Source organism: Aotus nancymaae, unplaced genomic scaffold (genome assembly GCF_030222135.1).
Source record: "Aotus nancymaae isolate 86718 unplaced genomic scaffold, 86718_ANA_hifiasm-v0.15.2.pri h1tg000016l, whole genome shotgun sequence".
Lineage (NCBI taxonomy): Eukaryota > Metazoa > Chordata > Mammalia > Primates > Aotidae > Aotus > Aotus nancymaae.
The window spans coordinates 18285391-18309967 of NW_026988428.1; the positions used below are offsets into that span (position 1 = coordinate 18285391).

Genomic DNA, 24577 nt, shown 5'->3' on the forward strand with positions numbered 1-24577 from the left:
TTACAAAAACTTTATGGACTTGTGAACATGTTCATGGCCAGGTAGGTTTTGAACCTATTTATGAGTCTGCAAAAATGAAGACTTTCACATCTTGGAACAGACATGGCATCATTTATGTGCGTATGTGTATATGTGTGTGTGTGTGTGCATGTGTGTGTATATATATCTTCATATCCAAATGCCATAAGGAAAAAATACAATTTCCTTTTGTAAAAGCATTGGTCCAACCACTTGAGAAGAAATATGTTTGTTTCTAAAAATGTATATTGTCTATATCATCACTCCTAAGAGTAAACATAGGCTTAGACCAGATGTTATTTTAACAAGGAGTGATATGCAAATGTTCTACTTGATATATTATTAGAAAAACATTACCAAGCCAAGAAAACATAAAGCATGAATTAAAAACAGTTTAACTCATGTTAAACTGTTTTTATGCTTTATTGTATGATAGGAGAGCCAATATGATAGAGCAGAAAGAATAACAAGCTGAAAGCTATGAAGTATCACAGAGTATCAATAGGGCTTATTTAACAAATTAAAGCTATAAAATTGGGGGAGGGGTTGGAATCTTCCAAATGCTTTGGGATCCTGTGCCTATGATAAAAATTAAAGGGTAAGGAAACACAATGAATGTATCTACATAATTGTCCTTTCTGAAGCAAAAATGATTTCCACCAGTCATAAGTATGGTAGACTAGCTTTTATTATGAATTCCACTAAAATAAAATACATGGAGACCAAGGTGTAAGGCCCGTCACCTCGCCAGTAGCTCAGACACACCCCCTCCCTCTCCGGGAGCTCGGACGCACCCACACCCCTCCCTCTCTGGGAGCTCAGACACGCCCACACTCCTCCCCCACCCACCCCCACCCCACCCCCCCGCTCCGGGAGCTCAGACACGCCCACACCCCGTCCCTCTCCGGGAGCTCGGACATGCCTGTGCCCCTCACACAGCCTAGCCCTCCTTTAAAGAACCCTGCCAAAATGCAAAGAAGTCTTGTAAATCTACCCAATAGCATTCGAGTCTTAGCTACTCAATAGCAGTCGAGTCTTGTAAATCTACCCCATAGCAGTCAAGTCTTGTAAATCTACCCAATAGCATTCAAACCCTGCCTACCTGCCAATAGCAAGCTTGCCTGCTCCCTATAAAACCCCACGTCTGAGAGGAGTCCGTGCAACTTCTCCCGCCCCTCCTGTCGGACCGCAGAACCTCACCCGGGAGTTGAATAAATTTGCATTTGATTGGATCTTCTTGTACTGGTCTCAGTTTCTTCATTTTAAACTCGGCAAGAACCCAAGAACCCTTACACAAGGGAATGCTGTAAGTCTTTGTATCTTCACTGCTTCTTAGCAAGAGACACAGTTCAGGCTCAACAAAAATGTGTATCCAATGCAAGTTTTTATAAAAGACTGCTTTTTTTTTTGAGTTATCTAAGAAAGCTAAGCTATATTTAAGAAGCATACAACTTTTCCATCTATATGCCTCCATTAACATGGGATATCAGAGTACTAGGGATTATGAGGGCTTAAGCCAGCTGGCCATTTAAATTGCATTAAATGATGACAATAGACCAAATACAGAAACCAAACAGACAAGTTAAATAACAATAATAAAACGTGTGAGATGGGCACGGTGCCTCACGTCTGTTGTAATCCTAGCACTTTGGGAGGCCAGGGTGGGTAGATGACTTGAGACGAGTCTAGCCAACATGGCAGAACCATGGCTCTACTAAAATTAGCCGAGAGTAGTAGTGGACGCCTGTAGTCCCAGCTACTCTGGAGGCTGAGGCAGAAGAATTGCTCGAACTCGACAGGTGGAGGTTGCAGTGAACCAAGATCATGCCACTGCACTCCAGCCTGGGGCGACAGAGCTAGACCTTGTCTCCAAAATAAATAAATAAAATAAAATAAAGGTGTGGACCTCTGGGGAGTTAATAAAAAATTAAAAATGGGCGTAACTAGCAGGAATAGAAATGGGGATAGAAAGGGCAGCATATGATATGAGAAATGGGGTCAACTCCAAAAGGCTCACTAGCACCCAAGCATCCTGTTACAAGCACCCTGCTCACAGCCCTCCTGTACCCAAGTATCCTGTCTGCAAGCATTCAGCCTAAGCAGCATAACCTTGTAAAACTCCCCTCTAGCCCCTGCCTCTTTGCAGGCAGCAGACAGCCTTCCCTCTGCTGTCTTGCCCATTGCTCTCTTGAAAGGTATCTCCCATTTCTCTAAATAAATCTGACTTTCTAAATTCATTAATGTCTTGGTAAATTCCTTTACCACCTGCATGCCAGCCTCAGAGAGTCACTGTACCTTAAAAGCAATATACAATTTACCCTTGAACAATGTAGGGGTCAGAGGGGCCAACCCTCATGCGGATGAATATATACATATAACTTTTGACTCCCCCCAAAACTTAACTACTAATAGCCTGTGTTTGTGTGCATAAATTTTGATAATTTTTAACTTTTTATAATATACTTGTGTATATCTTATGGCAGTAAATGATAGACTAATATCTACACATATTTTATGTATTTATGACATATCTAACTTTAAAAAATATTCAATAAATCTAGGCTATGAGGTTTGTCTGCATGTTTTTCAAATTGTTGCAAATCTCCAAAAAAAAAAAATTTCCAATGTATTTATTGAAAAACTGTGTAAGTGGACCTGCACAGTTCAAACTTGCATTATTCAAGGGTCAACTGATCTTACTTCTAAATAAATAAATAAAAAGCAAAATTTTCAAGCAAAGCAGCACATATATATAGATATGGCTGAAATGATCTCATCTGGCCTTTAATTCCAAAGAATTTGAGTATTTTAATTTTTATTACTCCTGAGACTATCAGGCAAAAGAAATAGCTCTAATGATGATTTCTACTAAGTGACATACAAAAGTATAATAAAAGCCTGAGAGATTTTGGAGATTCCTGTGTCAGTGACAGCAAGTATAATAATAAGACTGATACTAGATAACAAAAGCATATTTGGAGTGGAAGGGAGATACTAAAAAAGGAACTATCAGATTCATTATGACTCAGAGTAAAAATAATACAATAACTCTATAGGTCCAGACTAGTAAGTCATAAAGTTTAGGTACAGCAACTTCATATAAAGGCTTAGCTAAATATTGCAGTGATTAAACTTCCTTCTATATTTTCATCCAATATTTCAATAGCATGATATATGTCATATTATACCTTCCCTTTTTCATAGAACAAATTTAGCAACTTGAGTTATATATATCCATAATAATTATTCAATCAGATTAACAGGAAAAATTACCATTTGTTCCTATGTAGCTCCAATCTAAACATGGCTGTGCAGTAATTATAACAAACAAACAAACAAAAACCCAAATGTTGGTCAGCTTCCAGTCTGGAAGTAGCTCTTCTCTGGAGAGGGTCAAATGAATGAACAAGAAGTCTTAGCCCTAAATAATAACAGCAAAAGAGTCATGGAAACACACTGCATTGCATTTCGAGATAAACTACACTGACACCATTTTAGCCTGGGGTATGGGGCTTTTCTGTGGAACCTCCGGTACTTCCACAACTGGAGTTTTATGTAGCCTAATTAACTTTGGCTAGACGCAGAAGTCTGGCTCAGTGCTCTCATGCCGTAGCCAAAAAAAAGGTTTTCTGTATCAAGAATTACTGTCAGAGTCTCCAATATCCTTCCTTCTCGCCTACTAACCTAAATCTGGAAAATAAGCTAACAGCCAAGTAACTTTTACTACAATTTAAGTAAATATTAATTTTATTGGCTCACAAAACTGAAAAAAATTTGGCTTAAATAAAAAGGACAAAAAGAAAGGAAGACAAAAAATCAAAGTAAGCATGTGCATACCACTATAGAACCCACACAACTTTAGAAACAACCATAAAATCATCTGAAATACCGTATTGAAGGAAATGTTATTCCTTCCTTTCTCTCTTAATGCATGCCCAATTTTAAATTCATGGCATTTGCCCTAGGTAACAAAGTTCAAACAAGAAATAAATCACAATTTTAAGCAGAGAATTCAAACTCATCCCGTGTTTAGTATTTTAACTGGACATGACATTGGTATGAAATTTCCATGTATTTTAAAAAGATGTCACTTGTGCCCAACTATATTTAAACATGGAGGCTACAATGACTCTAATATAAAACTATTCCTCAGGGTACCCTGAAAGTTTTGTATTAGAAGTATAATGTAGGATCTAAAAGTGTCAGTAGCTTAAAACTGAAGTCTTATATTCATGACCTATCATGCCTAATAATAAAATTCTGTTTAACCACTCAAATTAAACCCCTATCCAAAGTTAGTTTCTAAAAATAAGTTATAAAAAGAGGATGAGGGGATAAGTAGTTACTGAGTAACTATGTAAGTTGTAACTTACTAAGTAACTAAGTAGTTGAGTTACTTTTCCAATCTCCAATCAGTTTAATCTCATATACAAAGTGGGAAAAACTCCATTCTTAAAATTATTTAATGTGGAGAGAAAATTAACGACACTTGATTCAGAAAACCTTGAAGTGATAGTCAATTCTATTATTTAGTAGTGAAATGACTTAGGAGGATGCTTCTCAAACCTTTGGAGCTCAGATTCTTCATTTATAAAGAGGGGATAATAGTCCCTAAGGGCTGCTTTCAAGCTTTTATTAAATAACACATGTCAAGCACAGGCACTGAAGAGATGCACAACCTTCTTGTGTCCACCTCCCCATCTAGGATTTTGAAAGATTACTCTGTGTCTACTCTATAATCACGCCACCCTCATTCATTTTTTTTTTTTCAGCACAGATCACTGAGGATTAAAGCAATGCCCAGCTTGAAGGAATAAATCTCAATACATGTGTTGACCAAATGAAGGGATTAATGAGGGAATGAGTATCAGGGTGGGGAAACAAAAATATTTAAAAGCCATGTAACCGGCCCTTAAATAATTTATAAAGGAAAAGGCACAAGGGTACAGGGATAGTAACTAATACATTGAAATGCCAGGGACTGAAGAAATAAAGACTCACTCCCTGCACCTTTCTAGTATCAAAAGACAGACATATATGTATGTTGTCATTCTATTTGGAAGTGCCCTGTGATGGCGATACTGAATCCAGGACTAACAAAGTATAGAGAAAGAACAACAACAATAAAAAAACTGCTTAAGAAAGTCAGGCAAGACTTCAGAGAGGAAATCAAATTTGAACAGGTAAAGAGAAGAAAGGACATTTTTGGCAGAGAAATAAAAGAGGATTTCATCTATAGAATGTGCCAAAGCATTTTGGGAAACCTTAAATCCCTGTGAACTTTACTAAATTCTGTAAATATTACACAAATTCTTAAATAAAAACTTAAAAAAAATGTACTGAGTCAATCATTCCACTGACTATAATAAAAGTACTAATAATCAACATTTTGTTCTAAAGTATCTTATAAACATATAATTCTTATATAAAATTCTACTCTACAGTCTAAGTCTAATATAGTTGCATTTTATTTTTACATATTTTGCCTTCGGTCAGTTTTGATGAAAGAGTGAAAATACCACTTAATTTCTACTCCTCTTCTCTTGAGACCAACAGCCAATTCTATTTTATAATATATTTAAAGCATTCAGAAGTCAAAATGTGTGGTATTTTCTACCTTTGCAAATTCTGTGTTGAGCTACTGGGCTGTACCAGGCCAAGAAACCCCAAATTAGACAAAAGCTATCCATAGGGATCAGAAATTTGCCAAATGCCATAATTTAGAAAGAAACTGTTAAAGATGGTTGTGGGGTTTTGGCACTGTGAGTTTAAGCCATTCCATAATGGGGTTTGTATTTCATCTAATCAGCAAGTCGGAAACTGTAAAAGTCTTGGTGGGGAAGATTAAAAATTTGGATTGTAGTATAGGAGTCTTTCCTGCCCTTCCATATGGTTTGGTAAATTAAAACCTCTAAATCTCAAAAAAAAAAAAAAAAAAAAAAAGCCTTCTGAAAAGAATAAAACAGCCTTTAAAATCATATTTTTGGTACAGGAAACCTAAGTATTCAGGCTTGAAACTTTTTTTTTTAGAAAGGTCACATGGTTTCTATATCCAGTGTTATGGTCTAAGCATATATAGATTCATGGAAATTTAAGCTTACTTTTTTTTTCTCTTCTAACTTTTTTTTTGGGTGGGAGGCAGTGAATCAGGCATCTGAAACTTTTTTTTTTTTTTTTTTTTGGGACAGAATCTCACTCTGTTGCCAGGCGCCAGGCTGGAGTACAGTGGCACAATCTCGGCTCACTGCAATCTCCGCCTCCTGGGTTCAAGCAATTGTCCTGTCTCAGTCTCCCGAGTATCTGGGACTACAGGCGCGTGCCACCATGCCCAGCTAGTTTTTGTATTTTTTAGTAGAGACAGGGTTTCACCATGTTGGCCAGGATGGTCTCGATCTCTTGACCTTGTGATCCACCCGCCTCGGCCTCCCAAAGTGCTGGGATTACAGGCATGAGCCACTGCGCCCAGCCAGGCATCTGAAACTTTTAGAGATTTTTTTTGAAGGTGGTCATTTATCAATCTAATTTAGCTACATGAATTTAATGCTTATGTGGAGTTGTGTGAATCACCACACATCACACAGAATCATCAGTACAGAAATGGGAAAAGGTTTTCATAGGGTAAAACAACTTTTCCCAGGTGATTAAACTAGAAGTATCTGTAAATAGCAGAAATAGCGACTGTACTCTTCAATTCTTAGTTACGGTTCTTTGCCTTCCTCTGTACTTTCTCCGCCATTTGGACCCCATATTGATTTATTTCATAATTCCCTCTTTTGCATCCTCATCTTTTTGTTCGCATATAAGAAGATTTCATTTCCTTTATTCTTCTGTCCTCCAAATGAAAATCATGTTGCTATCATATTTTTAATGATGATATAAATATTTTTATATCATATTTTTCTAAAAGCTCTTCCTTGCTTTTTTTGGTTTCTTTTTTTCACGGCATCCTGCTTCATAAAATGCTACATGTTTCTATCTCTTTCTAAGGATTATTATTCCTTTAAATATTTCTTTTGCTTCCTTAGGTTTCCTTCTCCTAACAATTTGTTTTAGTTCCAATCTTTTTCATTTGTGTCTTTCCTGATATGAGTGACAAACCCTGGTTACCCACTGATGTTTAAGAATGAGTTAATCAATAAAAGCTGAATCAAGTTCCTAAGGCATAGATAGGCATTCTAGATGGAATAGATTCACTCTGCTGTGTCTGGTTTGGGAGCCAGTCATTTACAGGGGACCTCTAAATATAGGTATTTGAAAACCTATTCCTTACTATTAGTTAGTTTCTCTAGATCAAAATTCAACAACTTCTTGAGAGGTAAGGTCTAAGCAAAAAGGGTGGGCTGGAGGAAAGAGAGTAAACCCTGTGTTGCTGGTATTTTGCATAGGGTAGGGGAGGGGTATTAAAGATCTGAATACTCCATGGGAGGACCCTCAATCAATCCTCTTTTCACGCCTCTTCTCATTCTGCCTTCAACTGTGCAAGCTGTTCCTGAATCCTGAACGTCTCTTTATTTAATTGTTCTACCTCTTAGGGCACCTTTCCCTTACCTTGAAGGCAGGTGCCTAGCTGCTGGCATTTGTGGACAAAGGGGAGATACCTGACTACTCCATTCATTGGCTGTAATTTACTACCCCATTTTACGTCCCTTAACTCACCCTTTCCTGTGTCAGCTGCCTCCATGTCTCAAGCCTCTCCAGGTTTCTTTGGTGTAAATAAGATTTCTTTTCATTGTTATCCAAAGTTTATTTAGATTTCATTTCCTTCTCTCAGACAAGTCAGTTGTAATACTTCCAACTGCTTTCTAAGTTCAAAAATCAGCTGTAATCTCTTATCCATTGAAATCTCTCTTCCCATTCCGACTATTCCTGTATAGTTATTCCCTCAATATTTTATTCATTAAAAGCTGTCTGATTTCCCCACATGATCTCCAATTTCTTTGCCCAAAGTTTTTTATTCACCTCACTCTATCATTCCCTCTAGATTTATGTTCTTTTGAAGAACATCTCCAGTAACTTCTTCAGCAAAAGTTTTTAGTAGACTAAATTTTATTTAATCTATTGGCTTGGGAATTCCAGGGACATGTAGGCAAATTCAAAACCCAAAGCATGGTAAAGGAAGGACAGTAGCAACAAATTTCCAGCAGATACTTTGTTCACTCTCCATCCAGATCCCATTCTGAGACAGGCAAACATTCACGCTGCCTTCTTATACCTGTGGACAAACTTATGTTGTCCCTTCAACTGCAGGTATGAATTTCCCTGCTTTATTTAGGCAATTAATTCCTGGTCTTCCATTGGCCCAAAGTGTTGTTTCCTATTCTAGAAAGAATGAAAACAAACAAACAAAAACCACCTTCTCATTGGTTTCCACGATCAGTAAATAATCCCAAATGAGCTTCAGGACCAGCCTGCTGTCCACTTCTCCGGTATTCAGTTATCACTTTATTTCTAGCTCCTAGGAACTTCTCTTACTATTCAAGCTCAGTTTAGTGTTAAAACATATCTGTTATATTTTATTAAGTATATCTAAGTAATTTTAGTGGGAAGTTTTCTGGTTACTTAGTCTACCTATATGATTTCTTTCCTTTTTTTTTTTTTTTTTGAGATGTGATCTCACGGTGTCGCCCAGGCTGGGGTGCAGTGGCATGATCTTGGCTCACTGCAACACTGGTCTCCTGGGTTCAAGCGATTTTCCTGCCTCAGCCTCCTGAGTAGCTGGGTAACAGGCATGCATTACCACACCCGGCTAATTTTTGTATTTTTAGTAGAGATGGAGTTTTGCCATGCTGGCCAGGCTGGTCTTGAACTCCTGACCTCAGGTGATGTGTCTGCCTCAGACTCCTAAAGTGTTATATGATTCCTTTAAGACCATTTTCATGGTATCTTAGGATGGATACGTGACAATTTTAAGTGTTATCTACCATCTTCTGTGGAAAGTAAAATGTTATTATTTTTTGAAGTAATACAAAAATACTTTTCTATAAATTCACTTAGGAATCACCTTCATGATCATTTGCTGTATGTTTTTCTAATATTCATTTATTTTTATTAATATTGGAGAGAGATTAGGTACTATAACTAAAATAACAGATATTTGATTCAGACTAGGATTAAAGCCTAGTTCTATCACTTACTGGCTATGTGAGCTCAGAAAAGTTACTTAAAATTTTAACCTATTCCCTATTGTGTAAAATAAAGACATTAGTATTACTTTGAAATATATGAAATTACCATTTTTATAGGTCATAGTGGTATGATACTAGTAATTTCCAATGCTCCATACTCATGTCACTTTCATGGAATGGTGGCCTCCAAGGGTGCCTGTCACACAGTGAGAGGCCATAGGACAGCTCTACCTCTCTCACAGAATGATTTCAATTGGAAGGAATTTCAGCACATATAGTTTTATACAATGTTGGCTATGTACAAGAATCAGATGTAGTTCTAATTATAGCCAATTTGGGGCTAATACTGGTTTGCAGAACATAATATTTATGCAAATGTCATTATTAGAACAAAAATTCATTATTTGAGATTCTCCATTTATATTTTTCCATTAAGTTACTTCGAGGATCATGGCATCTCACATCTTTTTTGTTTGTTTGTTTTATCTTTTTAATTCTTTTAAACATTTTTTATAGGTGCATAGTAGACGTATATATTTATGAGATACAAGAAGATGTTTTGATACAGGAATGATACAGACATCTCACATCTTCTTTAGACCAAGATGTGAGATACAGACATCTCACATCTTGTCTAGACTACATGTCATAGAGAAAGTAACACATTTTTCTATATTTTCTGTACAGGGATCTAACATAGTACCATCATCATTATATCCCTACCAGCTGAGTTAACTGGCCGTGAAATGGTACTTCAAACCCCATCTATCCAAGTCTGCATGGAGAATACCAAGTTTTATTACTACTTTATTATTATTATTATTTTTGAGATGGAGTCTCACTTTGTTGCCCAGGCTGGAGTGCAGTGTCACGATCTTGGCTCACTGCAACCTCCACCTCCCTGGCTCAAGCAATTCTCCTGCCTCAGCCTCCCCAGTAGCTGGGACTACAGGCACCTGCCACCACGCCTGGCTAATTTTTGTATATTTTGTATTTTTAGTAGAGACAGGGTTTCACCATGTTGGCCAGGCTGGCCTCGAACTCCTGACTTTGTGATCTGCTCGCCTTGGCCTCCCAAAGTGCTGAGATTACAGGTGAGAGTCACCATGCCTGACCAAGAAAACCAAGTTTTAAAGACCAAGGAAGGCAGTTACTCACTGTTAAAGCTAGCAGCTTCCCATAGGTGAGATGAGCAGGGATGTGGTCAGTCTTGGATCTCAGTGATTCCATATACCAATGTTCTGCTTCGGGGAGTTTGCTTAAACGCATGTATGCTTCACCTGGAAAGAGAATTAATCATGAAGATCAAAGGGAGGATACAGTTTTCCCACAATATTTGCAACAGCATTGTCATCATCATAGTGCAGAGAATTTCAGATGCTGTGGGAAGTACTTTCACTCATGTTCTTATCTGATTCCCGAAGAAGTCATCCTGATTTCCATTTGACAGAAGAAAAATCATGTGTTTGGAAAATGAAGTAAAATGGCTCAAGTCAAAAATTTAATAGGTAGTAAAGCTTTGATTTTTAACATACAACATCTGATTCCCAGACATATGTCCCTTGTTATCATTTCTTTTTCTTTCTGAAAGCTATGTTTGTTCTTTATTCTTTTGTTCTTTCTTATTCACATTCACTTATTCCTTTAGAAATTCAAGTATTTAGAGAATAACTAAGTGGAGAGCCTTATAAAGGAACTATATGAAAAAAGTGTGAGATCCTGTCCACAAAGGACTTACCTTTTTGAGAAAGAATAATTGAAAGTTAAAAGTATATGTAGATTAAACAATGCTGCTACATTTTTTTAGAAACTATTTGAATTTTATACTGTTGATAAGTAAATAAAGGCAGGGCAAGGTGGCTCATGCCTCTAATCCCAGCACTTTGGGAGGCCAAGGCAGGTGGATAGCTTGAGTCTATGAGTTAGAGACCATCCTGGGCAACATGGTGAAACCCCATCTCTACTAAAAATACAAAAAATTTGCTGGGCATGGTGGCATATGCCTCTAATCCCAGCTACTCAGGAGGCTGAGGCAGGAGAATTGCCTGAACCCAGGAGGCGGAGGTTGCGATGAGCCGAGATCACGCCATTGCACTCCAGCCTGGGTAACAAGAGTAAAACTCCGTCTCAAAAAAAAAAAAAAAAAAAAAAAACCCACAAGCAATTAGCTAGGTGTGATGTTGCACGCCTGTAGTCTCAGTTACTCGGGGGGCTGAGGTGGTAGGATCACCTGAGCCTGAAGAGATTAAGGTGAGCCCTGATTGCATTACTGCACTCCAACCTGGGAAGAGAGTGAGACCCTGTCTAAAAAAATTATGAAATTATTTTTGTTAATTCATTAAATAGTTAAAATTATTAATTATTTATAATATAATTAAGTAAATAAAATTTACCAGTTTCATTTGGAATATTCAATAAACAGATGACAATTATCAAGCATGCCCAGCACTACATACAACATGAGCATGAGGCATTTTGGCCACGAGTCATTACTCTCTAATAATATATGTTTCAGCAACCAAACAGCATTGCCCTAAGAGTCAAGCAGGAGAAAAAAGCTGGAAATAAAGTCAAAAGTATACCAGCTGCCTATGAATTTTCATTCCCCTTTCCCTTATATGTTTACATGGTGAACAAAATAGTCAACTGATGCAAAAATTGTATTTTAAGATAATTTTTATATTTAAGTTAAATATTGTAGTTTTACTAAGCACTGCAAATGTAGAGACACTACTCAGTTTCTGAGACCAAGCAGCAAACTGGTAACCTGCGTTATTTTCCCGTCAGACCTTTATACCTTAACAAATCATAATCATGAAAGCTTTTTTTTTTAAGAGGTGTAATCAGATGCTTTTTGTAAATGAATTACCCACACTGGATGTACATTTTTTGCTTGAAAGGAAGAACTCACTCCCTTTGTTTTAATCACATTCACATTATATTGCCACGGTATTATAAATACGAATATGTTTGACTAAGTGAATGAATTGGTTTGAGTCCCTTGATCTTTTCAATGCCCTTTGCTTTGCTGAATAGTAAAAAAATATTGGTGACAAATAATACATACTATACAAAAAAATACACATTTTTACTCACTCACACAGGTCTATGTGTTTCTAGTTCGATGAACAATCCTTAAACTATATTATCATAAAAATGATAGCTGAAAATATTTGATTTTTTCCCCTCAAAGTTTAAAACATATCTGCACTTAAGAAGTTGGTGAAGTTAAATTACATGTCTAAGGTAAGACAAAAGCAATACTGAAGCAAAGATCAAAGATTGGAATAAAATACACAAAAATGCTTACAACTGTTAAAATGATAGATTAGAAATGAATTTCTTTTAAATTTCCATATATTTCTGTAATAATTTTGTTTTTATTTTCATATCTCTATAAGCACTGACACACTGTCAGATGGATTTTTTCTTGCCATATTGAACTAACAAATGTTTCCAAATAAAGCAAATCATAACTTCTTAGGAAAAGTGAATCACTTCATACTCAAACAATACTATATGATTTATATAACAGAAAAGATAAACAAACTTGAAAGTATTGAAAAAATGTAAAGCAAGTATGATAAAACATATCCATATACTTATCTCTTAAATGGATTATAAAGCCAGATGGAATATGGGCCTAAATTACAGGTTCCATATGGAATCAACCTGAAATTCTCTTTGGTTCTTCAAGTGCTTATAAGTCAGTTTTAAAAAGCTGTACAACCACTGTATTTAATATAGCTTCTACTTTTCATATAAAAATTTAACTGATTCTTAAGATAATAACAGTAGGTCTTCTGTACAGAAAAAGAGTGTGAACCCCATTTCCAGAGTACTTTTAAAATAGAAATCTTTATTATTTTGTTAATATCTAAAAATTATTTCAGAAAGTATACTTGCTTTTTCCCAAGTCAGAAATCTATCATTATTAAAATCTATTTTAAAATAAAATATTAGCCGGGCATGGTGGCTCATGCCTGTAATCCCAGCACTTTGGGAGGTCAAAGTGGGTTGATCACGAGGTCAGGAGTTCAAGTGCAGCCTGGCCAACATGATGAAAACCCCATCTCTACTAAAAATACAAAAATTAGCAGGGCACCATGGCTCACGCCTGTAATCTCAGCTGGTCTGGAGGCTGAGGCTGGGAATTGCTTGAACCCGGGACGCAGAGGTTGTAGTGAGCTAAGATCGTGCCACTGCACTCCAGCCTGGGCAACAGAGCGAGAACTCCATCTCAAAAAAAAATATATATATATATTAATTTGCTCAATAATTAATGACTGGTCCATTTTCTTAAGAATCCCTAAGCAACTTATTAATTTGTAAAGCTTGTGAGATAGAAAATATTAAAGGGCTACAAATAAGTAATATAATATACATCTTGGCAAGTATATGAAAACTGATAAATAACTAGCCTACTCAGGTACCACTTATTACAAATTTGAAGAACTTCATGTAACCATTCATCGTGTCTTAGTAATAACAATGATGACTATGGCAATAATAATTGAGTGTTTACTATGGATTACAGCGGCAAGTTACAGGTGACAAATGTCTGACTCATGTTCACTTACTCCTCCTACTCCATACATTTGGACATGTAGAATTTTTTTCTCACTTAGTTTCTTAAGTGTCCTTAACACACTGCCCCACTCAACCACTACCAATTGGTCAAAGTAGGTCCGCAAGATGAAACAGTTTTTCAATTTCTATATTAGTTTCTTTGTAAACGTATCTCATTGCCTACCAAGGAATGTTACTATTTGGATTTTACAGATGGAAAAAATTGAGAAGTGTGGCTAAATTATACACTCAAAATCATGAATATGTAACATGGTAAAACTGCAATTTAAACCCAGGACTAGCTGCCCTTAACACACTGCCTTTACCAGTTAGTAGGGAATAATCATAAATTTTCCAAATCCCCAACTCAGGTGAGAATTATACTCTCTGTCTCTCACTCACAGAAAATTATTTTCTAGCTTGTGATACATCAGCCAGCAGATTTATTTCACTTTGCCTTGGGCTTATCTACTGAATTAAGAGAATAAAGAAGAGCAATGGTAATCTATGAGTGACCTTTAAAAATGCTTTCTACGCATATGTAATTCAATTCGTAAGAGGGAAATATGTGACACGTTAGTTCTAAGTCTAGAAGATGTACTTTAGTTCTAAGGCTAACCTTAACACAAAAAAAGGTCTATAAAAGTGGTAATAAAATCAAGATGCAAAATCTAAAATGCAAAAAAAAAAAAAAAAGATAGTGGATAACTTAAATACATTAAAAAGGTAATTCAATGAAGATTTAAGCAACAAACACTATAGGAACAAGTCCTTGCTATATCCCTGGCACTGGCATGGTAAGAGCTTTACATTTCTCATTTCTAATCCTTGATAGAGATTAGAATACCCATTTTATGAATGAAGACCAAAGGCTCAGGAATCATCAGTGACTTGCACAAGGACAGTTAATAATCCTATCCTAAAATGATTAAATGGCTTCAAAACCATAATTTTTTTTCCCATTGCATCAGCTACCTGCCGTATGAAATTTATTATTTACTGAGTACCTACTAACATCTTAAATATATTATTTTCTACCTTTACATTATCCCTACACTTTAATTATTATCAGTCTTATTTTGCAAATGAATTATGCTTCAGAGAGCTTAACAAACTCACTCAAGATTAAAAAAAAAAAAGGCAAATGTCATAATCAGGATTCAGATTACAGTTTTCTCTGGCTCTTTACACTATACCATTCTATACAAATACTATCAAAAGTATTCAGAGAGGGAATAAGATAACTGCAAAAAGTACCATCAGTGCATTTAGATTAGGACAGAGTGGTATATATGTAATCCTACAAGCTTGGTTAAAGTGCTAAAATAATAACAATTCCACACAGGAAATGGCCACAGGAAAAGAAAGTTCAATAAATTCAATAAGGAAGGAAACTAAGACACTTGGTCGGGAACAGGGCAGGGGATAAAGGTTAAGTCATGTTCTCTGGTACTGTAATTTTTCTTAACTTACAATAATAGAAAAAAGTGTTTATGGTACCCAGGAGGAAAGAAGCAATAATGAATATTTTCCCTTCTCATTCTGTAAGAAATGACATAATAAAGGTACTTTCATAACAATGAGAAGATTTGCTGTGGGATGATAGAGTGATCAGGTTCATCACCCAGATTTATTTTCAGTTCACTCACAGACAAAAGGAATTTGGATGTCTCCAGGCTGGCTTCGGGCAGACATAAACCAGTTTCAGATGTAGAACAAATAATGTCATTCTCTCCCTAAAAAGCCCCAGGTCTAAATAACCCAGGCAAAGGCTAACTCCTTAAGGAAAGAATGTTGGGTTGTTGATGATGTAATAGCTAGATCTCACTGATTCTTATGTTTCAAATTACTGGACAGCTCCTGCTTGCGGATAAAAATAAAGCATGTAGTAGGAATTATTATTAAGACTCAGTATAGATTTCCTAATTTTTAAAGAAACTTATGTGACCACTCATATGAAAAGTAATTATCCCTTCCTCAACCCCTATAGTAGTTGTTAAATGCCTTTTTAAAAATGCTTGATCATATATCTTGCACATCAATGCTGGTTAACCAACATGAACAAAGCATATGATGGTAAACATAAAGGTTAAGTAGCTATCATCTGTTCCTACTTACAATCTAGTGACAAAGAAATAAATTTACTGGCGTTTCCCCAAGTTTGCTTGTAGGTACAAATGAAACAAAAACAACAAAAACCTTTTGAAAATGTGGTATGTATGAATTTGATTTGATCTGTGATAACGTAGACATTGTGCTTCAGGATGAAGAAAACTATTAAGTGAATGATACCTCAATAGTAAGTGGCTGTGAGCAAAATTATGACACTGATAGAGTGATGCATATGTGACTGACATGCAGACAACAAATTGCACACACCAACTATAATTCAAAAAATTATACAAATTTTAGAACTCTCTTTATTAAAAAGCTGCCAGACAAGCTCATGAGGGAAAAAGCCTATTTTTCTAAAGGACTCACACAAATTATATTTTTTCCTAGTCTCTAAAGAACAGGGACACTTATAAAACGGTCACAACTGATTTCTAGCAGGCTTCTAGCCCCTAATACAGTGAAAGCATCTCATTGCCAGTATGGCTAATTTTAGAATGCTTTGCTGGAAAAGCAGGCATTCTATCTTAATCTACCAAATTTCTAGGCTCTCCAAGGAGTTTGAGAACTTTGCTGGTTGCTAAGGTTTTCAGTCTACTTTAAAGTAATGCTTATTTTCCTTCTAATATATTAGATTTACTTTGATGGTTTTTATAATGATTTTTTATGTGCTGGTCATTTTTCTTTTAATGAGCACTTTTTTTGTTGTTTTTTTTGTTTGTTTTTTTGAGACGGAGTTTCGCTCTTTTTACCCAGGCTGGAGTGCAATGGCGTGATCTCGGCTCACCGCAACCTCCGCCTCCTGGGTTCAGGCAATTCTCCTGCCTCAGCCTTCTGAGTAGCTGGGATTACAGGCACGTGCCACCATGCCCAGCTAATTTTTTGTATTTTTAGTAGAGACGGGGTTTCACCATTTTCACCAGGATGGTCTCGATCTCTTGACCTCGTGATCCACCCGCCTCAGCCTCCCAAAGTGCTGGGATTACAGGCTTGAGCCACCGCGCCCGGCCTAATGAGCACTTTTTAGCAATTTTCCAGTTTGCTATGATTAGTTCCCTTTTACAGGTGACTTTTAATTTGTTCCTTAGGAACTAATTTTGCAACATAATTTTAAAATTAAATAAGTACATTTTAATTAATTAATTGATGAACTTGGTTTATCTACTCATTGAAATTATTCGTAACTATGATCCAGAACTGAGTTTTAAATTACATACCAAAATAATGAGATGGTTATCGAACATCAAGCAAATTTAACTCAAATAAGACTACTTTAAGACATGTCATAATCAAATTCCCAAAGGTCGAGGATAAGTAAAGCAGCCTAAAAGCAGCAAGAGAAAAGAAACAACATACAATGGAGCTCTACTATGTGAAGCAGCAGACTTTTCAGTGGAAACCTTGCAGGTCAGAAGTGGCACGACATATTTAAAGTGCTAAAGGAAAAACAAACAAACAAAAACCCTTATATCCTAGAATAGCATAATCCAGTGAAAATACCCTTCAAACATGAAGAAGAAATAGACCGTCATAGACAAACAAAAGCTGAAGGATTTAATCAATAACAGACTTGTCCTACAAGAGATGCTAAAGGGAGTTCTTCAATCTGAAAGAGAAGGATCCTTACAAGCTGTAAGAAATCATTTGAAAGTGCAAAACTCACTGGTAGTAGTAAGTACATAGAAAAACACAGAATATTATAAAATTGCAATTGTAGTACATAGTTACTCATATCTTGAGTAGAAAGACTGAAAGATGAACCAATCAAAACAAATAGCTACAACAACTATTCAAGATATACACAGTATAATAAGACATAAACGGAAAGAATTAAAAGTTAAAAAGCAGGAGGAAGATTTTTTTTTCTTTTTTTTGAGATGGAGTTTCACTCTGATTGCCCAGACTGGAATGCAATGGCATGATCTCGGCTCACCGCAACCTCCATTTCCTGGATTCAAGCAATTCTCCTGCCTCAGTCTCCTGAGTAGCTGGGATTACAGGCATGCACCACCATGTCCAGCTAATTTTGTGTCGGTATTTCTCCATGTTGGTCAGGCTGGTCTCGAACTTCCAACCTAGGTGATCTGCCTGGCTCGGCCTCCCAAAGTGCTGATATTACAGACATGAGCCACCATGCCCGGCCAGCAGGATGAAATTTAAAGTGTAGAGTTATTATTTGTTTTCTGTTTTCTTGTTCATTAATTTTTTGCTCTCAGTTAAATTTTTGCTCTCATTTATAACCTATTATTTTAAACTTTTGTCATCAGTTTAACATAATAGGTTATAAAATATTATTTGCAAGCTTCATTGTAACCTCAAACTAAAATCATACAAAAGATACACAAAAAATAAAAAGCAAGAAACTAAAACATACAACAAGAGAAAATCACCCTTACTAAAAGGAAGACAAAAAGGAAGGAAAGAACGAAGACCACAGAATAATCAGAAAACAACAAAATGGCAAGAGTAAGTCCTTACTGATAAATAATAATATTGAATGTAAATGGACTAAATTGTCCAATAAAAACAGAGTGGCTGAATCAAAAAAACAACAACAATCTCTTGCGTATAAGAAACACACTTCACCTATAAATACACACATAGACTGAAATGAAGGGATGGAAAAGGATATTCCATGCAAATTGAAAGCAAAAAAGAGCAGAGGTAGCTATACTTACATCAGACAAAGTAGATTTCAAGAAAAAAACTATAAAAAGAGACAAGGAGGGTCATTATATAATGATACAGGTGTCAATTCGGGGAGAGGATATAACAATTGTAAATATATATGCACCCAACACTGGAGAATCCAGAGATATAAACCAAGTATTATTAGAGCTGGAGAGACCCCAATACAGTAATAGCTAGAGGCTTCAAACCTAATTTTCTGCACTGGACATATCACACAGAAAGAAAGTCAACAAAGAAACACTGGGATTAATTTGCCCTATAGAGCAAATGGATCTAATAGATATTTACAGAACATTTCTTGCAATGGCTGCAAAATACACATTTTTCACCTCAGCACATGGATTACTTTCAAGAATAGACCATATATTATGCCACAAAGCAGTCTTAATAAACTAAAAAATTCTGAAATTATATCAAGTATATTCTCTGATCACAATGGAATAAAACTAGAAATAATAACGAGGAATTTTTAAAACTACACAAACACATGGAAATTAAACATAAATACCAAAACAGTATTTTAGATGGCTTGGTTTTGAATTCTCATTTTGGCACTAATAACTGTATGTTTTAGAAAAATGAGTGATTTCACAGGTCCTCAGTTTTATCATTTACAACATATAGGGCTAAGAATAAATAACTCCATAATTCCCAAAGTGGATAATCATTTTTAGGTTCACCAGTGCTCAGATATTTGTATTTATTCATTTTCTAAAGAGGTAAAAATATTCTAGTTGGTTTAAAATATTCTGTCTCATTCATAATTTCTAGTTGATCTATTCAAGATTGACTGCATCTAGATCAAGTCTTGGTTCTTTCTTTTAATAATTATAAATCTGTTTTCTAATTATAAACATTATACCTGTTCACTGAAGAATGTCTAAAAGATCATAATTTTATAAGATGGAGAGAATTCTAGCACCCATAGATAGCCACTGGCAAGTTTTGATGTGTTTTCCAAGAATTTACTTACATATTGAAAAATCAATTATAGAGCAAAATATTTTGCTAGCGTTAAGCATCTAGGTTCCTTCCAGTATTTTGTTATTTTAAATAAAACTATGCCAATTTTCCCAAAATTCAGTTTTCTCATTCGAAATCAGTATTCAGTTTGTTGTTTATTCAAATTCCCCTCCCAACATTTTTACATAGTACTACACTTCCACAATTATCATGGTGTTTTAAAATTATCTTTTAAAAGCACATCTCTTATTACAACTTCAGAATAAATGTAGAGCAGGAGAATTCTCAGAACTATCTTTTATATAAAATATTATTAAATGATCTTTTATACACAAAACATTATTCTCTATATCATGGAGATATGTATCCTTTTCTAATTACATAGTTTCATTATTAAAACTAACTGTGCATTCCATTTGTAATATACTTTGCTATGTGGCATGAGACAAGTATCTGATTTTATTATTTTCCAAACATTTACTCAGTTGTCTAGATCAACCATTATAAAAATTTCCTCCTTCCCTGACCAATATTTAGTTCTACATTTATTATCTACGACAACCTTAAACAGTTTGTTATTATTTCCAGGGTCTCCACTTTGTCCTATTGTTCCGGTTTTCTTTTCTTATATGGGTATAATATTGCTGTAATCACGTCATCTACTATTTGGGTATCTAGTAGAATAAGTCTTGCCCTTTATTCTTCTTTAGACCTTGTTGGCTATATTTTACTGTTTTATAATCCTTTTGTCAAATTTTTGATAAAATTCTTTTTAGAATGTTTATTGCTATTAAATTAAAATCTGTAAATTTGAGAAAAAGAGAATTTTTACAAAATTGAGTTTCCCCATTCAAGAATAGTATTCAGTTCTTGATTTATTCAAACTCCCTCTCCCACTTTTTATGTACTTATGAAACCTACATAAGCAATTATAATCCTTCTGCTATAAAACTAGACTATGAGATGCATGGAACTGGACACAGAATCTTTTACATGTTTTTCTGTCTTCCAACCTAAGTCTAGAAAGTGTTGGCTCCAGAGAGTCCTCGATAAATAGCTGACAGATAATTGATCATATTATGTATCTACTTGAATTTAGATGTTACATTTTTACTAAGTATGTCCTTAAAGAGAAATTTCAAAATAATTCCTTTTTCCAGAACCTGCTATCTGATGGAGTCATATGACATAAGGGTGATTATATTAAGAGTTAACTTGCTGTAATCTTAATGATCATTTTTACTTCACAGTGTTTAGAAGCATTAGAAACACAAGAAACATTAGAGTCTACCTTTTGAAAGTGTATTTATGCCATAAACTTGCTAAAACTTTTAGAAGTCAAATTTTGTGACTTTTATATCTCCATCCTAATATTGTCATCTTATTCTTATAAAAATAACACAAGTTGCCCCATATAAATTTCTTCTGATTGGAAATCCTTTAATGACTACTGTACAGCAGTATTGAAAGTAAAATGTAATATTATCCAAGTCTTAATTTGAGAAATGTTATAAAAAGGTTCAATATACAACTCTTCAAGTCCTACAGCATTAAACTTAAGGGGAAACTCCTGAAGTCTGAAAGTGTAGTTTTAAAGCAAACACAGGAAATACAGGGAAAAAAATATGTGTTTCATTAAGGAATAACATTGATTCTTAAGAAGTAGGTTAAACTTCAGTGAAAGTTTAAAAAGTTCCTAATTTCTATTATAAGGTCATATACAGGAAACATCTGATGTTCCATTAAACTTTAACTTGAATAAAGGCCAGAAACCTGTGTAAATATTTCTCTCTTTGCAACTACAGATCCTGAAGTTCTCTCGGCTAATCAATCTCCTTTATATTTTCAAAGAAATAAAATCACTAGAATAATCAATCCACAAATGTCAAAGCCAATTCTATTAAGTGCTCAGAATTTTCACATAGTACAGCGTGAGACTGTGTGTGCACGCACACACACATGTGGGGTGTGTGTGTGTGCATCTTCATGGGTATGCTGGGAGAGGTGAGGATCTTTTCCCCAAAAATGTAATACTGTCTTCAGGAGAATTTAAATGGAGTAAATAAAATGGTTAAATAAAACTGAGATAATTAGTGAAAATTAGAAACATGCAAAGAAGTGCTAAATTGCCTTATTATTTTTTAACAAAGAAAGCTTTATACCAGAAAAAGGAAAAAAAAAATGAGTGACTACTACACTAGCCTGGAAAGAATTAATGAAAATAGTATTCAGAGAAACAGGAGTTGAATAGTTACAGGAAGACGATAAATGAAAAAGCACTGTCCTGAGTCAAAAGAGTATAATGCAAGGCTTTTCAACTCAACAGAGATCTTTTTAGGAATATATTTCATGTGTATTCCTGAGTCAAGCAATATATCCCCATAATAGGCAATGAATAATTTATTTATATTATAAATTGTTATATTAATGTGAATTACTAAGGCATACCACATATTGAAAAATTCATCCAACTTTTAATGAATACTTGAGGATAAGATTCTCAAATAATCCACAAAAATCCCATTCCCATAATTAACATGTTGGCAAAAATGATGCATTCTGAAATAAAACTCTGCATGTTCTATTTTCATTCTTTATTTAATTTGAATATGGCAGCAGTTATTGCTTCTCAGCCTTTTGGCTAAGATCAAGTGAATATGGTGATGGCTTCTATCAGTGTAGATAAAATTAAAACTAAATGACAGCTCAGTGGAAGAGTTAAATGAGGTTTTTATATAGAAAACAACTTTCCCTTACTTATTAGGAAAATCAGACTTGACAACACAGCAAAATACATACAATTAGTAATGTATTTAATTTTAAACTTAATTTACATTTCATGTGTTACGGCTCTGAGCACAATACCCCAAAGTACAGCACCTTTGCATGTGAAATGCTTTGAACTAAAAGACACTAGGCAGACAAAGCCTTCTAATATCTATCAAGGAAACAAAGTCTTTCTGAACTTCTCCTGTCCTCCTGTCTCCCAGTTGTCTGTCTCCCCTAAAACAAGTCATGGATACCAGTCATAGATACTCTTCCCCAAAGTGAATCACAGAAATTAGAACTCTTCTCCCCCACAGCAGGGCACAAAATGTAGAAAGATCACTTCCTCCCTCTCCCCTCTCCCTTTGGAATGAAGACCCTCATTCCAAAGGGGTGCTGCCCCATATCTTGAGGGAAGGAATGCTACACAGAAAGGCCAAGAAAAATCTGAACAGACAGGTCTTGTTGGGGTTCCCCACTCAGTCTATTACCACTAGGATCACACCCTTTTGTCCAATCACACTTCTATAAGGCTGTCCATGCTTCGTCAAACCTATGCATGAAATAGGTGGTTTTCTCTAGGTCTTTGATCTTCATTTCTGAAGGCTCCTCTGTCATGTAAAACTATGATTAAATAAATTTGTTATGCTCTTGTCAAGTTAACCTGTCTTGTTATAGGAGTCTTGGCCATGACCCTTATGATGACTGAGAAAGTTATCACACCTTTCTACTCGTACAGTTGCCTATTCTAAAGATGTACAAGAATAACTTCTCATGTCCTTGACATTGATTTTCAAGATTGTATCCTTCACACAAAATTATCTTCTTCCACATGACTATGTCTATTTCATCTTACTGACATCACTGTCAGCATCGTTTAGAATGTTAGATTTTGAAATCCAGTTAATGACTTTCCCAGGTGTAACACAAAATTACCTCAGTTTTCTAAATTAAAATCCAACCTGTATTTACTACTGAGTGAAAGTTTTACTCCACATGTATTGCCCCAGTTAAAGATTACAATACATACTTTTTTCATTTATTTCTATTAAAGTCTCAGAAAACAGGTGTGTGTATCTTGGGTGTGGGTGGGTAGAGATGGAGTTTCACCATGTTGACCAGGCTAGTCTCGAACTCCTGGGTTCAAGCAATTCTCTCACCTTGGGCTCCCAAGGTGCTGGGATTACAGGCATGAGTCACCATGCCCAGGCTGAAAACAAATTTTTTTGAGCAGAACATACTGAAACTATTTGAGAATCAGAGAATAAGAAGGATATAATTAGGTATTAATTTGAGTATATTCATTCCCTTATAATTCAATTTAAATACAAAGTTTTTAAGCTTCGATCTTTTTCTTCACCACAAAACTGGCAGGAGGATGGATTAATGTAACAGGTGGCCTCTTGTGGTTTTAACAGCAATGAAATATAATCAACTGTCTCATATCATATTTCCAGGAAAGCAAGTGACATTTAGACCTACACATGATCCTTAGGCAATCCTACTATTGGCATTAAAGTGTTCAAACTCCCCGTAGGGGCTATATATCTTCTGGCCCTGGGTTTAATTGAAACTTTAAACAAAATATATTACCTACTTAATGCAGCTGAGCTGGATGCTGGCCTTCGTAGTGTACAGACTAATGCCTAGCAAATTAACGTCTGTAATGGTAGTACATAATGTAGAGTTTATATCAAGTGTAAAAGGTAGAAAAATAAATTTTTTTAAAAACTACTGTTTTTTTAAATGAGAAATAAAGTTTTAGGAGAAAAAATTATATTTTTTTGCTCATAAATTTTATATATCATTATTTTTGATACACAGCCAAACACTGATGATTTCCTTATCTTGCTGACATATAATCTTCAAAGTATTCTTCTAAAATCTCTCAAATCTATATTTTGCCTTTCCAGACTGTCAAACTCTGAAAACCTGGCATTGGTCTCCTGGTTGTATCCTTTCTGAAAATGGAAAAATGAAATGAAATAAAGAGAGTTATCTTAAAAATTTAGAAGTTCATATTCTTTTCGGATTTCATAGGCTAATGACTAATCCAGTTATATGGTCATATTCATATTTGTAGGATTACCTCATTGATTTTCAAGAGTGCCAATGGAAGCAATCACAGGAAAATCAGCAGAACTCAAAACAGGGGAAGCAGGTGGTATAAAAAGCTTAACACTACTGGAGTGTTAATGCTTCCACACTTGAAAGATGTGAAAGTTCAAATCTCACACAGTTAAAAACCATCTCTTTCACAGTCAGCATGCTAAATGCCTTGAGCAATCCACTTAAGAACAACTAAACACAGGAGGAAACGTTAAGCATGTAAA

General features: G+C 35.3%; 1 protein-coding gene across 2 annotated transcripts in view; it reads right to left on the reverse strand.

Moving 5' to 3' along the window:
- TMTC2 (transmembrane O-mannosyltransferase targeting cadherins 2) overlaps positions 1–24577 on the reverse strand; it is a 441683-nt gene that overhangs the window by 140428 nt on the left and 276678 nt on the right. For both annotated transcript variants that reach the window (XM_021675289.2, XM_012442083.3), the window contains one exon: positions 10302–10423. In XM_021675289.2, the coding sequence (XP_021530964.2) occupies positions 10302–10423 (122 nt within the window). The remainder of the gene's footprint in view (positions 1–10301; positions 10424–24577) is intronic.